General features: G+C 34.4%; 1 protein-coding gene across 1 annotated transcript; it reads left to right on the forward strand.

Moving 5' to 3' along the window:
• The first annotated feature begins 5,722 nt into the window (after positions 1-5,722).
• On the forward strand, positions 5,723-7,658 carry LOC133205078 (uncharacterized). The gene is made up of 4 exons (XM_061340818.1): positions 5,723-5,932; positions 6,069-6,196; positions 6,566-6,813; positions 7,003-7,658. Exons 1-4 carry the CDS (start codon positions 5,723-5,725, stop codon positions 7,656-7,658), a joined length of 1,242 nt encoding a protein of 413 aa, XP_061196802.1.
• The last annotated feature ends 10,409 nt before the right edge of the window (positions 7,659-18,067 follow it).

The raw sequence follows: 18,067 nt of genomic DNA on the forward strand, positions 1-18,067 counted from the left end.
CAAGTATCCACACATGGAATTTATTGGGAAAAATCATCCGCTATAAAATAGTGCAACAATATATATCATATAAACATGCAAGAATCCAAATACAAAGCTGATTCAATGATCAAATAATGGTTCCTGGCCTGAAGCTAAGATAAGTATTAAAAATTGTACATGGGAATATGTAGTATTTTAGAAATAAATGGAGAACAAGAGGGTAAGGCTAAGTACTTAATCATAATAATGCATACATTCCTACATTGTATGGATTCAAATTTGTACGAATTATCTGTACTAGAGTTATAGTGGGGCAAAAATAGGAGGAGGATATAATTTTTTCAAAATGCATCTTTAAAAAAAATGTTTCTCCAGAACAGAAGGCCTCATAAGTCATACATATTCAGATCCATATGTTGTGTTGATTTAATTTCATTAAGTCATACATATTCAGATCCTTATGTCGTGTTGATTCAATTTTGTGAGTCATACATATTCATATCCTTATGTTGTGTTGATTCAATGTCGGTAAGTCACCTTTTTTTGGTTATTTTACAATAAATGATCTCAAAGATCTTTTTTCAGGCCGTCATGAAAACAATAAAGCAAATTGGTGAACGTTTTTAAATTTATATTTGTAACATTATCCAACTTCTTCAATTTCAACCTAGTTATACCGAGATAAAGGTTATGATATTGAATTTTTTGCTGAAGTTGGTGCCCCGAGCTGGTAAATCGATCTAACCTAAGCCTGAATTATATTTTTTATTGTATAGATGTGCAATTAAAATTTGAGTCTGAGTGTTCAACATTCACGAAGACCTACAGCGTTTTTAAAATCTGATTTTGCTGTAAAATTTATATTTTTTCAATAATATGTGCAAACCCGTCTTCATGAATTCGTGAGATCAATTCATGCATTCTACTTTCTATTCAATGTTTTACAGAAACTAGCGAAATTTTATCGTTAACTGATATTCCAATTTTATTAAATTATTGTGAAAATGTTTGATACATCAAAATTTCTGGCAGATAAACATTCAACTCCAACCAGTCTGAGTCCAGTGGTGCCATTGTTAGTCATTCTTATGGAATCAACTCTGATCAATACATTCTTTATCGACTCAGGTTAAATCAACTCATAAATACTTAACTTAGGAATGATTTCCTAGAATAAATACTGACAGCTATTGAAAATAAAATGGTATCCTTTTAGGAAGACCGGTAAAATATCAGTTGGTGAATTTAAAATTAAGTGACCGTGAAGAATATCTCCAAATCTTTAGAAATGTTAAAGCGCTTGGAAGTAGCTTTAATTCTTTACATCAGAGAGTAGAGGTTTACAAGAATTCACTAGAGAGTAGAGGTTTACAAGAATTCACTAGAGAGTAGAGGTTTACAAGAATTCACTAGAGAGTAGAGGTTTACAAGAATTCACTAGATAATTATAACGATTGACCAAAATGAAATTGCACTTCCCAAGGATGCTTGCTTATTAAATCAAGTACAAGATTCTAAAAAATAATTGTGTCCAGAAAAGCTGTCTTGACGATTTAGTTAAGGTGACCTAAAATATTACAAATTGAAATATAGAATTAAGAGTCGTGCTCACATAATAATGTTTCAATCATATGTATATTGATAGTATTTTTAGAATCTCAATTTTGCAAAAAATTAAGATATGAACTTAAATCATTTAATTTCTTTAAAATAATTGATTCTCATTGGATAAAAAAAATTCTTTTGATAACTGCATCAATAGAATCTGGAGTTCACTTGTACGTAGCAGCTGGAACTATTTTGGCTGACTTTATATATTTCCCGTTCCAGAGTACTTTGTGAAAGAAAAATGGAAATATTTTTTTACTATTTTCCTGAAGTTCAAAACTTGTCCGACATGTTTCTGAGTTATTTTCTACTTTCCTTTTTTTTTCGAATTATCTCCTTTGTTATACAAATCAGATTGTCTGCATGACAACAATGCAGTTACGGGAAAGAAAGAAATCATCATACATATCTAAAGTGTCTGTATGACTTGTATGAACAATAGAACTGTGAAGAAAGATTATGCTTCTAAAGCGGGAAATTGCTGTTAATCTGCTAATTCTAAGAAAAAGTATGCATGAGAAAAACGACACTGAGCGAGAACATAATTCCTAAAGAGAGTTTGCAGGGTTGTTTGGAGTAGTTTCCCTTACATTTGCGAAACTTAAAATATCAGTTTACCCGGTAAAGTTCGAAGTACCTGCATACCTAACGGGATATAACAAAAGGTAATAATATAACTGGTAAAGTCATTTTTGTGTTATTGTTAAAAACTACTAGTACTTGTGCATATTGTTTGTTCGTTATGTATTACTCCGCGTATGAATATTTAGGTTATATATTATCAAAGTTTAGCTGTATGTTCGGCAATCATTTGTAGTCATGTTGATTCTCATCACTGGAAGATAAATATTTAATGATACAATGTATAAGAAATATATCTTGTAAGTTTTTCCTTGATCCATGTATCAAAGCAAATTTGGACGGAAAACTTTTTCATGCGATAAGATTCATTTCTAAAGAAAATAATGTAAACTTCTGTTTAGTAATATCATTGATTAAAATAAACGTGGGAATGATTTCAGATATTGAATGACAGGACCTAAATTAGCTCATATAGAACAAATCTTATAAATTCTTAGATTTAATCACAAATGCTGGATCTATTTCAAATTGATTTTTTTTAATGTTGCAAAACAAATTTTAGTACCTACCTAGCCTTATCTAATTACTGTGGAGATTCAGGAATGACTACCAGAATAGCTACCAATTAAAATATTTCATTTTTGATGCCTGTAAAGATCAGTTGTTTTTTAAATAATAAAAAGCTTGCATGAACATTGAAAAAATAAAAGATGAAAATTCTCAGAAAGTAAGTTGTCTTAGAAATGTCATGAAAACCCTTCGATGACACAGGAAACAAGCATTCTGAGAATACTGCATAAGCAATACCAGTTGCTTACCTGCAAATCTAATGCGGCTCACATTAAAAAAAAATTAAAATGGCCGTAATTCCATCAAAAAAATCATGGAAGCGGAACGAAATGCAAACTTGATCTGTAACTAATCAAGATTGACACTCGTATTAAAAATTAGCTTTGACCTCAACGCGTGTAGAATATAAGTGTGGAAACTCAAGTGGGACAGAGTGACAGACAGACAGACAGAGACGGATGGGCAGACGAAGAGGAAACTTATAGTCTCCACTTGTTTCACGGGTAGAGGAGAGCTATTTTGTGAAAATAATTTTTAGTACATGGTAAACAACTTTAAACGATTTATCTTTCTGGATAATATGATGCAGAAAATTTCAGTAATGCTGAATCGAACTTACAATAATATAAACTATAACGTTATGCACGCTCCAACCATTTCAGAAAATAGGGGAGGGGCATAAGGAATAAAAATTTCTATGAAGGTTGTCGATTGGAGAATTTTGAATCGATAAAACAGCAAATCTCTTTAAATGTGACAACAAACATCAAAGATGATTTAGAAATTTCATCTACCGGCCTGTGTTAAGAATGATCGTAGTCTTGATTTTACACATAAAGTGACCATTTTCATCCTAAGAAATATGTTAAAAATTATCATAATATGGACTTCATTTGTAAACTCTCTGCTTTTACAGAGTCACACAACGATTCTGAATGTAAATAACCAAAATAAAAATGAGGAAAATTTTGTCTTCAATGCAACTCACGTTATATTACAAAGTATACTTCTGTGTGGGACTGGGGTCGTGTGCGATAAGTCTATTCTGACGACTCTGGATATTCCGAATGATTCAATAACTTCTACTAGATGTCCAGAATGTTCCTGTTCAGACTATTGTTCCTCCAGCGCTAGCTACCCTCGATGCTGTCCAGACTTGTTCTTCAGACACGGATTTCTGGAATGCAGAAGCAGGTCCATTCTTAATTCAATGTACTCAGAGTCAGTTCTTATGATTGCATCGTGTCCAGTTGGTACCAACATTGATTTATCATCAAACTGCTCAAAACTTCGAACAAAAGAGGATCACCTACAGAATCCACCTGTTGAAAACATACCAAATGGAATTATTTATCAAAACAAATTTTGCGCTTTTTGCCATAATGATACTGATACCGAGCCATGGGAGCTATATTTCAGATGCCCTGAAATCACGGATTTCAACTATTTTTCGTCGTACAATGAAATATTTGCTGTAGCAAGGTCCAGATCATGTGGTATCAATTTGATCGGCTCTCATGCTATGTATTGTGATACAAATAATTTTGACAAAATTGCATCTTGTAATGTTACGGGATCCTGGAGGCGATATGATAAGCAAATAGATTTGTCCTGCCGTCTTAGTGGGTATTATGCCCCAGTAGGAGTATTTAGAAATATATTTTGCAAAATGTGTAACCCACCTCCCTATGAAGAACTTGCTATGAAAAAGAAATGCGAACATCCAGGCATATTTAAAAATGCATGTTTAAATCAACCTCTTTTAGAAGCTTCCTTTCCTTACAAAAATTACTTTTGTTTTGCTTGTTCCCATGGCGATAACAATACTAACTTCTACAATGATGTCAAGTTTTCTTATGCTAAGGAATACTATCAGGATGAGCTTTTTGAATTAACAATTGGATTTGAATACGTTAAAGGGCATGTTCAACAATATCTGCAAGAACTTAGTGCGATGTCGATCATACAATGGAACATTTCTACAAAACAAACAAAGGAAACTGAGTCTTCAACGTCGATAGAAATGATAAATTTGCCTAAAGCTAGATATGCCTGTGCACCTACAGCAAATATTGAAACTTTGAGTTTTGATCCACCAACTGAATATCACAATGACATCCAATACTCTATTAACGTTACCAATCTAGTTTACACGAGCTTTGCTTTGTCCAGGAATGGTGCATGTAAACCGTGGCTATTACCAAGCTACACGTTACCTTTACAAAAGAACTGTTCCTGCACTGTAGGATGCACGACGAATTGCTGTGACGATTTTGCAATGAAACAAAAATGGACATGCATTAGTGATCGTTATACCGGAAGTCTACATGATACGGTGAAAAACTTTCGAGCGATTGGTGGATGTCATCAAAGAATGGAATACGAAGATTTTTGTACAAATAGAAATTTTTCTCATTTTTATCACATGTTTCCAGTGAGTTTAACACGTGACAATAAGGAGGCTTACGCCAATTTATTTTGTTACTTGTGCGGAAAAATCCTAGCTAGTGAGATTGATTACAATGCAACTTATGACACAGAAGATGTACTTCCATGGTCGTTAAAAGTTAGTTGCCCGATCTTTGTAAATTATAGAAATTTTCAATCTTTGCAGCAACTGATTAGTTATTTAAAGGAGAGCTCTTGTGAGATGGGTTTCCAACCACCTAACGACGCAGAAAAGTGTAGCGGCGTATGCATTGCAAAAATATCATCATGTAACGTGTCTGGTATGTGGTACACATATAATGAAGATGTATTGAAGGCATGTGAAAACACAGACGTCTTAACATTTCCACCAGTTAAGTTTAGATCAATTGTTTATAAAAACAGATTCTGTCTGATTTGTAATCCTATTGAAATACACCTTCCTCAGACAAATCAATCCTGCGCGCTACATGAAAATTCTAATCTAACCAAGGCTTGTCTGCAGTTTCCTAATATCCATGTTTGTTCTGGATACAAAAACATTTTTTGCAAAATGTGTAATGACGTTAATGTCTCTGACTGTGGTGATGTTGTTTCCAGAGAGATCAGTCCTACCACTACTCCCTTGACAACCACAGTTCCACCATACAAATGGTCGTTTAGATCCTATTTCTCGATATCTGCATATGACCAGTCTGATATGATTTCTGATGCAGACTTATACAGCAAATGTTTGCCAAACCAGATGTATGATAGTAGCCAGGTAATGTTCTCATTTTTGCCCCTATTTTTCATAGGGGAGGGGGGTACATTTCCAACTTTTTGACAATGATTAATATTCTTATTTGTATTCTGTAAAATCATTATTGAAAATTATTAACTTGCTTTCTCTGTTGCAGAAAACATGTAGAAATCTGACTTGTTTTCCTGGCAAGACACCGTTGAACGACACGTGCGTATCCTTACTAGCATCCACTGACAACTTGCGATACACTCTTCCAATCAAAATCAAGCTAACAACTTTTATGTTTAACAATGTTTCACTCAAAGAATTAATGCTTAAATTAAAAACAATCATAGAAACATCAGTTACTCAAAAAATAACTTCAAACCTTTATTTTGAAAATTTCATTTTAATGACGTCATCTAGGTGTACTATCGAGAACATAACACGTGGTCAATTTTTGTTATATTTACAATTATTTTTTAAAAATAATGTTATCCGAGATGATTTAGAGAAAAAACTTATAGAATTCACCCAGATGTCTGTTAATTGGACTCTTTCGCACGGCATTGTTGTTAACGTAGAATTTTCTATAAATGAAGCAGCTCTAATGTTGCCCTATTTAGTGTGGAGGGTTCACAAACAGTCACAGTGCATTATTTTATCTGACAGGAAGAAATGCGGCGATGGCGTGTTCAAAAATGTTCTAGTTAGCCCTCTTTTGACGTGCAAACAAATTGTGTTGAAAGGCTGTGAATTTGGGGTACCCTGGACAAAAATTCGAACCAAGTTTGCATATTTAGGACTGTCTCTATCTTCTAATCACTTCGAAGCTGATGCCACTGTTGAGTTAAGGGTATGTGCCTCTGACATTTCAATCTATAAAGAGACATTGAAAGTAATGGGATTGATAGACGAAGGTCTTCCATTGTCCTTGCTAACACTTAGTTGCGTGTGCGTGTCTCTTTTGTTCCTATTGCTAGCGTTTACAACATATTGTCTATTCCCTAGCCTGAGAACACTTCCTGGAATTAACAATATGATCTTGGTGTTTTTCCTGTTTTTAGCACAGGTGTTGTTGATTGTCAGACCATTTTTTCATTCTACAGGTATGGTTATAATGTCAGTTTTATCCCATTTATCTTGGCTCTTGCTGTTCTTCTGGCTTCAGGTTTGCTCTTTTCACATGTTCCGTGTCTTCAGACAAGATCGCCGTACCGAAAATTCAGATAGATACATTAGAAAAACAATTACTAAGTATTTCTCGTATGCTTTTGGTAGTTCCTCATTTATTGTTTCTTGTAATTTAATTATATCTTTGATACATTCGAATGGCGACAGCACTGGCTACGATAAAGCGTCATCTTTAATGACGCACAAAATTTCCTTCATAGTGACGCTTATACTGCCCCTAACTTTGATCTGCCTGACAAATATTATGTTTTATATTTTGACGGCTTATAAAATATACTCGTCACCAGACATTGAAAACACATCCGGAAATAGGATTCAATTTACTGTTTATGTGAAGTTGTTCTCTTTGACTGGACTATCTTGGCTTTTACAGATTGTAGACACATTTGTTGAAGTTTCCATCTTGTCGTATTTTTTGGCCATTCTCAATGGTTTGCAAGGTTTCTTTATATTTCTCAGTTACGTATGCAACAAAAGAGTATGGGATTTGTACAAGAAAGCATGTGGCAGTTTTATTTCTGACCAGTCTAGAACATCTTCGGGCATGGTAACTAATTCAAATGAAAAGTAAGCTTTGAAATCCTATACAGGTGTAATCATTCATTTACAAAAATTATTTATTCAACAATATTTAGAAAAGTAAATTCAATTATTTTGTTTAGAATTTTTTTGGCTCATTAATTCTGTTGTAGTTAGTTCAATATTTGACACTCTTCTACATTCCTTGCGAATTTTAACAGATTTTAATAGTTTAAAAGTTTTAAAAGTTGATTTTCTTTGAATTTTCACGAAAGAATTGAAAGAAGAGTTTTTCTGGCTCGAGAAATTTGCTTTTATTGGTGTCGTTTTACGATTATTATACAAAATCGAGAGAATCAAAGGTTGATGCAAGTTATTTGTTGTTGTGCTGATGTCTTATTGTCCATTGTCATATTCTAATTGTTTGTTTTTAAACAAGATCACGTATATTCGGAAATTACACCTCGACTTTGTTGAAATAAGGACCCTAGGCCTGTTACATGTGCTTGAAATCATTAATTATCGAATTGATTTTCTATTGGATAAACGTCGTAGTGTTAATAATCTGATAATATTTCTATATCATCTGTTTATGATTTTTTTCTACAATTCTGTTGTCAAAAGGGTAACGTCACAGAAACATCATATTCACAATTATATTTTCAGAACTATTTATGAACAATTTATAATAATTTTACTGTGTTTGAATGAATTTATTATTTTACACATATTGTTAACCATAAGGCTAAAAATACATTTCAAATTTTTTCATTGTGTCAAATTCTTTAAAAAATTGAATTATAATGATTAAGACTGGAAAATTGGAATCTACAAAATTTGATTCATGTGTAGCTAAGATTATTTTAAAAACTTCAAAACAAGTTGCCTCAAGTAAAATCGAAAAATATAAATTATATTGTAGGGAATTTTGTTTTCCAAGCTTTAACAAAATATTTAATGTTTGCAGACGCTTTTTTGAGTATAATGCACTTTTTTTTATACATATAAAAACATTATATTGTGTATAATTTTCAATGTCTTGTATCACTCTCTGTTTTATTACATGTACATACACATATACTTTTCAACGACTTGCTAACGTTTGACAGTTCAAAAGAGAAAGTGTGTTTTTCTAGTGTTGGATGTATAATTTACTAGTATAAATCAGGCTGCTTATTTAAATTGCAAAATATGCTTTGTATTTAGAGAAAATTAGGGTTAAAAGCGGGATTTTGTTTATGGTTTAAATTATGCTAACGGTAAAGAGAGAAATCGGTATAAACATGTGGTTGCTACCATGTGTTAACTTTTTTCCAATTATAAACTTTGCTTTCACAACCACGCAGTTCTCCTTTCGTGTTAACGGTATGAATTTATTGACAGCTTTTTATGTTCTACTCTCTAAGTTCGTGTCTATAATTGCATACGATGCAAGTACAGATATCTACATATACAGTTTATTTATTCTTTGAACGTTTCTCTTGAATATTTCATTTCGACGTATCATTGAGGTATATAATCAAGGATACGGACGTCTTCAGCGCAAGGGTTTTTTTTTTCGCCGAAACGCATAAAATCCTTCATTGTATAATGGGAGAAAAAGGATATATGTCTATTGAAAATTTCAATAAGAAAGGTACAAGACTCTGATATAACAGTTTATGAACTCTAACTGGTTATGGAACCTTAATTTTTGATGTGTAATGAATGTCCCTCTATTTATGTTGTAATTTGCAAATAAATGCTTTGAGTCAATTTGTGTTTATTATATATAAAACTAAAGCGTTTCAAGGAACACATATGTCGCCTGCTCTTTAGCATCATTCAGATTTAAATAAATCAAAAGGTATTTGCTACTAGCATAAAAGTTCAGGCATAAATCTGCGAAGAATAAACAAGGCGTTTCTGACAAGACTGAAGCTCTGCTGGTTTGTGCAATTAACAAAGGGAGAGAAAAGAGGCCTTTGAACTTGAAACTTGGCAACAGCATTAAAAGAATAATGATCCTTGGTTAAGTGTCTTTTTGTAGCAGGTTATCTTTTGCAATCAGACTAAAACTGCGTAGAAGGAGTAGCCTTTCGAAAAAAAAAATAAAAAACTTTCTATTTTTAGTAACCAATTGCAACAGAGTTCATCAAAATAATTTTTAAAAAAGATAAAGAAAATTTGTATTTTAATGTGCTCTACTTGCATGCCAAGTTATGTGAAAATCAGACCAAAACTGAAGAAGGCGTAACGCTTTGAAAGTATTTTAACGAAATTTCTAGTTTTTAGTAACAATGGTAACACTTTATCGAAATCAACAAAACCAATTTATATAAAACCAAAATCTGATATAATTTAAATTGTTTATTTCCCTTTTGAGAACTACTCAGCTTTACACACCATCATTGTTATATACATACAATGCATACACAGTGAACACTTGCAAAAGATGAAATGTTTTAACGTATACATGTAAGTGGCCGATAGCCTTGGGCATGCTTGTGACCGATGGCCTTATATGTTTTGCCGATGGCTTTGTATGGTTGGTCGATGGCCTTGAATGATTGGCCGATGGACTTGTATAATCGGTCAATGGCCTTGTAACTGAAGAAGGTCGATGGCCTTGTGTATGTGTTTGTGGCCGATGACCTTGTGGAAATCATATGTACCATGTATGCTGAAAAATGCCATTTCTTTGGGGTTGAATAATACATGACATAAATACACGTGTGAAATGCTCAAAACGAAGGTAGCACAAACAAGATAATCTATGTGTTTGAGATAGCTGAGAGTTCCTAAAAGAAAGTGTACCACCATAATTCTTAATTTGATAAACATCCTCTAAAATACAAAAAAAATTACTAGGAAGCAAAACACACAGACACACACAGAGAGAGAGAGAGAGAGAGAGAGAGAGAGAGAGAGAGAGAGAGAGAGAGAAAGCTTTCAAAATTTCCATATTACTGTATAATAAAGTAGCAAACAAATATTGTCTAGTTGAAAACTTAATGCATGGAATTCCTGCATTAAACATTGGTTTATGGTTTTTAACAATGATATTCCAATGAAAATCTTTTATTTATCATAAATTTTCTCTGGTGAAAAGTTCTTGAATTGAATATATTTCGGATTGAAAAGTTAGGATGTCTGTGAAACATCCCATAATAACTGCAAACAAAATACCATATCTACTTTTAAAATAAAAGAACTCTATTACACATTGGTTTATGATTTCGAAAATAACATTTTAATATCCTACATAAAAGTTCTTAGTTGATCATGTTTATTGTTAAATATAAACAATAATGCCTAGGTAATATAGGTTTTAACAGGAGGTCATAATTCCAATTCCAGTTCTATTTACAACAGTGCACTATTACTTAAGGCCCTTTCACAATTGGCGCACGAGCACTTTACAATACTTTGCGATCGGAATGTTTTAGCTTCGCACGAGCTCTCGCATACGTTGCACGATGTCTCGCATTAGTTGCATGCGTTTTAGTGGTCGCATCAAGTCTCCTCAAAATAGTCGACATGCTCACTATTCAGACGCGACCGAATGCGATTCAAATTATCGCAATGCAGCGCACGAACATTAGTACGAACGTCTTACAACGTTTTATGTTCTCGCAAGAGTGATGCACGATTTTTAAAGGTCATAAGATGAATCGCAGCTGTCTATGCGTGTGTTTTGCGAATATGAGACTGTTGCTCAACGTCTCTCGTGTAATCTTGCAACGTTTTACTATCATTGCATAATTTATCAGCCTCAATTTGTCATGCTTTGGCACTAGTATATATAAATTGTATGAGCATCTTCTCTCACATTCAACTATATCAACTGAAGGGCTTCGGAAACGACCGGTTCATATACCCCCTCTGACTCGCACGAGCATTCGTACCATGGAACGCATGAGCGCGCGAGCGCCGAACGTCCAATCGCATTGGCGCACGTTCAATCGTCCAATTACCTGATCACTCGCGCGATCCGATCGCATTATCTTTCAATACTCGCTTTCATTGTACAACAGTCGCATATAGACGCAAGATATATCGTAAGATTTAATGCACAACGGTCGCTTTAGATCGCGCAAATTTCGTACGAATACTTTTTCATATGCGATTATTTTGGCAACAGTTTACGATCCAAATCAAAAATTTTCTGTCGCACGAATATTTTGTTGCTTATGATCGTGCGCCAATTGTGAAAGGGCCTTTAGCGGATTACATAAATGAGAAGTGATTGATTGATTACTGTTTAACACAGAGTCGGCAATATCTCAGCCATATTTCGGCGAATAACTTGAAATTACATACATTTGATTAATCATAATCACTGCATATGACGTATCAAATCCGTTGTTTTCCTCCCTTTTAACCAACATGGATTTCACTTATTTATACAAGATACAAGATTTATTAGTCCAATTTGGGCCCCCGGAGGAGCAAAAAAGATTTACAAACATGAAACAAAGAAGGAGGAAGATCCAAATGATAGAACAAACATGATCTTAATTATAATGAGCAGTGCTTAATTGTATAATCATTGATAAATGCATCTACAAGAGATATATACGAGTATACATATTGTAATATAATAATAATATATAGTCAAGTAGCTGGAAAGATACATATATGCATATCAAAGAACAGAAGAGATGATATATAGCCATTCCTACATGTATATACATCCCCAAATATATTTAAATTTTTCAGTTAAGGTAGATTATCAAGGAATCTAGCAAGAGATCTTAGGATCTCAGGGTCTTCATTAGTCATGAGCCAAAGAAATTGATTATCATATGATAGGGACTGAAAATTTTTACATTTATTATTACAAATATTTATGAGTTCAAGTCTTTGTACACTAAAATGAGGACATACAAGGAGAAAATGAATTTCATCCTGAATCTCCTTGTGATCACAAAGGGAACAAAATCGTTCATCTTTAGGTATTTTTTGATATCGTCCAATTTCAATTTTAAGCCTGTGAGCTGATATTCGTAACCTAGTTATGACTGATCTATGTTGATTGTTTGTTAAAATATCTAGATAGGGTTCAAAACAAAATTTAGTCTTTAGGCATATGAAGGTAGATAATTTCCATCTTTATGCAAATTCCTGTCTTTTTCCCATGTAATTTTATAGAAGTTAAGTAATATTCTTTTCAAGTTTATTTTAAACCGTGGGAGTGACATACCTAAAACATCACTAAGTTTAATATCAATATGGTTAAGTAAGAAGTTAATACAAGAATACCATGAAGTAACTCCATTTTGGTGTAGTGTTTTGGAACATTTATAAGCCTCACTAAGTAAGGGAAATTCCCCATCTAGATTCTCTAATCTATGCCAATATAACAACATATTTTTGATGACATCAAAGTGTACATTCAATCATCTTAGCTCAGATCTTACAGCAAAGTTGCTGCTTTTACTATGAACCACTAATAAATGTTTATAAAATTTAAGATGCAAACTTTCGCCTTCTAAACTTTGGTATATTTTATCTAATGTTATATTTGGATTTCTCTTAAATTTGGAAGTTGATGGGTCAAAAAAAAACCATAACTCTGAACCGTACAGAATAATGGGTTTAATAGTGTGGTCAAACACATTTAAAGCAGTTTTAACTGATGGATTAAATGTGAGAAGTCTTTTTGAAGTTTGAAATAGGCTTTTTTTGCTTTATTACAACAATCATTTTTAGCGCTAGTTAGTGTTCCAGATGCATTAACTGTCAGACACAAATACTTGTACTGTTTAACACATTCGATATTGTTGTTATTCAGATGGAAGGGGGTTTTGATGTGCTTGCCAGATGAATTGAAGACTATAATTTTTGTTTTCTGTGTATTAACTTTGAGACACCAGTCCTTGCAGTATGTATTTAGTATATTGAGTTTTTCTTGTAGACCTTCAGCAGTGGGGGAGAGAAGCACCATGTCATCAGCATACATGAGACAATGAATAGATGTAGATGAATCATTGTTTAATTTTACAAAACTTTCAGAATTTGATAGATAATTAGGTAGATCATTAAGGTAAATCTTGAATAAGTTTGAACTCAAGTTATCGCCTTGTCTAACCCCATTGTATGTGTGAAAGTGACCAATTAATTTGTTACCCAGTTTAATATAACTAATTCCGTATAAACCGTCACTGTAGCTCAGTTGGTAGAACGCTCGTTCCGGGATCGGAAGGTTGTGTGTTCGAATCACTGACCTAAGTCGATTAAAATATGTAGCAATTGTTCCTTCGCCAAGCGCTCGGCACTTTGAAGTGAGAGTTGCGGGTCCTTCGGATGAGACCTTAAAACCCGAGGTCCCGTGTCATGGTAGGTGTTGGCACCTCACTGCTCAATGGCCCTAAGTGAGGAGTAAAGGTCTAAAATAGAAGCCCTTCACCGGTATATGTTGACGTATCTATATGAGTGAAAAATTCTCGAACGGGGCGTAAAACAACATACAATCAATCAATCATAATCCCTATAAATCACTTGTTGCACTTCGCTTGTTGCGCGCTGGACAATGTGTCATCATCTGTAGAAATGTGGTTGTGGCAGTCAGAACACCGTCTTCCCAACGTTTTAATCATGTGTTCCTCCACATTACCGGATGCCGCAGATGTTGCTGCACCAATTCTAAAGGAATGTCCGTTGTACTTTTCATCTTTGTATACCAACGAGTTAAGCAATTGTTAAGATTTACTATGATGAAGTTTCTAGTTAATTTTTTTTTCTATTTTCTTCAATGAAAAGTGCGAGAGAAACACTTCTGTTATTCCAGGTTTTGCGAAACCATTGATTTGACGAGACATTCATCGTTACCAGATTTGAAGATCCTAATACTTATTTCTTTGACGGAAAGGGTCCGTTTTTGAGCTTTTTAACACCAAGGTGAAGAGATTCATTGTGTCGTCCACCATAATGCCTATTAAAGATAACATGTTGTCCTGGTAGCCATTCTGAATGGTGAATTCAACACATAGTACGAATGCAAAAAATGTTAATGAGCTTCCAGACATTAGCATATTGTCCACAAATTTGCCAAACATCCCTTGTTTCATGACATAGTGTAACTGGCTTAGAATATTGTAAGTTATAGGTCATCTTTTCTCTCTAGTATTTATGGGGGACCAGGGTTAGGGTTTATATAATCTATAGATATAACCCTGGCCACCCATGATTTCGACCCTGGCCTTCCCATGTTTGCATCATGGACACCCCACGCTTCATAATCAATTTGGCCTAGACGTGTACATCCTGGCCGATCCATGTTTGCAGCATGGCATCCCATGATTATAAGCATGGCCATTCCACGATTATATTCATGGCCTGGTCATGTTCACCCCGAACATACACAGCCTCGCCCGGCTATCTATTCCTCTGGCCTAGCCATGCTCGTACCAGATTATATATACCCTGACGCTGGGGATCCCCTATGACTTTCCATACTACTCTCTTAATGCTCACAATCCACCACATCAGTGTCTGTCAGCTAACATTCACGACTGTACTCGTCAATGCTGGTACCGGACATCATTCAAATGTTCGTTTAGATCCTATTTTTCTATATCTGCATATGTTCAGTCCGATATGATTCCTGTTATACAGCAAATGTTTGCTAAACCAGATATAGGTAATGCTTTCTATTTTTTTTTTCTAGGAAAAGGAGGGTTAAGGGTTTGAAAAGTAATTTCCAATTTTTTGATAAATATTAATCTTATTATTTCTGAGCTGTGAAATAATTATTGAATATTAATGACTTGCATTCTCTGTTGCAGAAAACATGTAGAAATCTGACTTGCAATCCTGGCAATTAAGACACTATTAAACAACACATGTGTACTCTTACTAGCCATCCACTGACAGCCTACGATATACTCTTCCAATCAAAATCAAGCTTACAACGCTAATATATACCAATGCTACACTCAAGGAATTAATACTAAAATTAAGAACAATTATAGAAAAAACAACGTAAGATGGATTTAAGCTTTTATTTTAAAAATATCAATTTAATGACGTCTTCTAGGTGCACTACTGAGATCAGACATGATCAGTTTTTGTTATATTTACAATTATTTTTTGGCAAGGATGTTATCTGGGATGATATAAAGGAAAAAACTTATAGAAATCACTCAAATGTCTGCAAATTTGACAGTTTCGGACGACATTGTTGTTAATGTAGACCTTTCTAGCAGTGAAGCAGCTCTAATGTTGCCCTATTTAGTATGGAAGGTTCACAAAAAGTCACAGTGCATTATTTTATCTGACAGGAAGAATTGCGGACCTGGGCACCTGGCGTGTTCAAAAATGTTCTGGCTAGTCCTCTGTTGACGTGCAAACAAATTGAGTTTAAAAGCAGTGAATTTGGGGTACACTGGACAAAAAAAATCGATCCAAGTTTTCATATTTAGGACTACCTCTTTTTCTTATCACGTCGCAGCTTATGCCACTGTTGAAATAAGAGTATGTGCCATTGACATTTCAGTCCTTAAAGAGAATTGAAAGTATATAATGGGTTAGATTGGTTTCTGGAGACAAGGTCTTCCAACAATCTATTGGAATTTCCATGGGTACCAATTGCGCCCCGTTATTTGCAGACCTATTTTTGTATTCATATGAGGCAGAATTTGTTCAAAATCTTTTACGAGAAAAGAAGAAAACACTTGCTGTGGCCTTCAACTCGACATTTCGATATATCGACGACGTATTGTCAATTCACGATGGTTATTTCCATTCTTGTGTCGACACGATATATCCCGCTGAGCTTGAGATAAAAGATACCTCAGAGTCTGACACATCTGTTTCATATTTGGATATTTTATTAGAAAAAGACGTTAATGATAATCTAACAACAAAGCTTTATGATAAACGTGATGACTTTAACTTTTCAATCGTCAACTTCCCTTACCTATGCAGCAGTATACCCTTATCACCTGCATACGGAGTTTATATCTCTCAGTTGATTCGATACGCCAGAGCATGCTCTACGTATTAACAATTTCTTAAACGAAGTAAGTTACTGACAAACAAGTTGATGAAACAAGAATATCAGCAGTCTCGTTTAAAGTCATCATTTCGTAAGTTCTATGGTCGATACAATGACCTTGTCAGCAAATACAATCTATCATTAAGTCAAATGCTGACTGACTTTTTTTCATACTAATTGTTAGGCCATTATTTACACACTGAATTGTCGACGGATTTTCCCGTAATTTCCCGATCATGACAAGGAGCACACAGCTGGTGTGACCGGTCGGCAGGGGATGCTCACTTCTCCATGGCACCTGATCCCACCTCTGATGTTGTAGAGGTCCGTGTTTGCTCTGCTCCTATTTTGTAATGTTTTATGGACTTTCGAGCTCGTTCGTTATCTCCGCATATTTCATTGATGAAGGTCTTCAATTGTCCTTGTTAACACTTAGTTACGTATACGTGTCTCTTTTGTTCTTATTGCTAGCGTTTACAACATATTGTCTATTTCCTAGCCTGAGAACACTTCCTGGAATTAACAATATGATCTTGGTGTTTTTCTGTTTTTAGCACAGATGTTGTTGATTGTCAGACCATTTTTTTTCATTCTACAGATATGGTTATAATGTCAGTTTTGTCTCATTTATCTCTTGTTGTTCTTCTGGCTTCAAGTTTGCTCTTTCCACATGTTCTATGTCTTCAGACAAGATCGCCTTACCGAGAATTCCGATAAATATATTAGAAAAAACAATTACTAAGTATTTCTTTTATGCTCTTGATATTTCCTCATTTATTGTTTCTTGTAATTTAAATATATCTTTGGTATATTCGAATGTCAACAGCACTGGCTACGATAAAGCATCGTCTTAAATGAGGTTCAAAATTGCCTTTATCGTGACGCTTATACTGCCGCTAACTTTGATTTGCCTGACAAATATGTTGTTTCATTTCTTGACACCATATAAAATACCAGACGTCTGTGAGCTAATGCTCACTAGTAATACCCCCGCTCTAATGTGAATATACGCTCTCATGAAACCCACCATATGGCATGCTTAGACAAAGAGTGTGCTGAAGTTTCAAGCACCTGCAATAAGTAGTTGCTGAGAAATTTGGTACGGACAGACGCACGGATAAACAGGAAGTTGACATCAGATTTGTACAAAAGTGAATCCCACCATATAGCAATCCTAGACAAAGTGTGTGCTAAAATTTCAAGCATCAGCAATGAGTAGTTGCTGAGAAAACTGCGACGAAAATTTGTTACGGACAGACGGACGGATAGACAGGAAGTTGACATCCGATTTGTATAAAAATGAATCCCACCATATGACAGGCCTAGACAAAGAGTGTGCTAAAAATTCACGCATCTGCGATGAGTAGTTGCTGAGAAAACTGTGACAAAATTTTGTTACGGACAGACACACAAGGCTAAAACAGTATATCCCCTCTCCTTCGGAGCAGGGGTATAATAATCATCACCAGACATTGAAAACA

The sequence above is a fragment of the Saccostrea echinata genome, unplaced genomic scaffold (genome assembly GCF_033153115.1).
Source record: "Saccostrea echinata isolate AGI-Se365-2 ecotype Australia unplaced genomic scaffold, CSIRO_AGI_Sech_v1 ptg000054l, whole genome shotgun sequence".
In the NCBI taxonomy this organism is placed as follows: domain Eukaryota; kingdom Metazoa; phylum Mollusca; class Bivalvia; order Ostreida; family Ostreidae; genus Saccostrea; species Saccostrea echinata.

What these genes read in the sequence shown, in the direction of transcription:
- LOC133205078 (XM_061340818.1), top strand. Translation starts at nt 5,723, where the DNA reads ATGTGTAATGACGTTAATGTCTCTGACTGTGGTGATGTTGTTTCCAGA. An exon ending in ATCAAGCTAACAACTTTTAT is followed by an intron (nt 6,197 to 6,565) that starts GTTTAACAATGT and finishes TTTATCTGACAG; the next exon opens with GAAGAAATGCGGCGATGGCG. An exon ending in AATGGGATTGATAGACGAAG is followed by an intron (nt 6,814 to 7,002) that starts GTCTTCCATTGT and finishes TTCATTCTACAG; the next exon opens with GTATGGTTATAATGTCAGTT.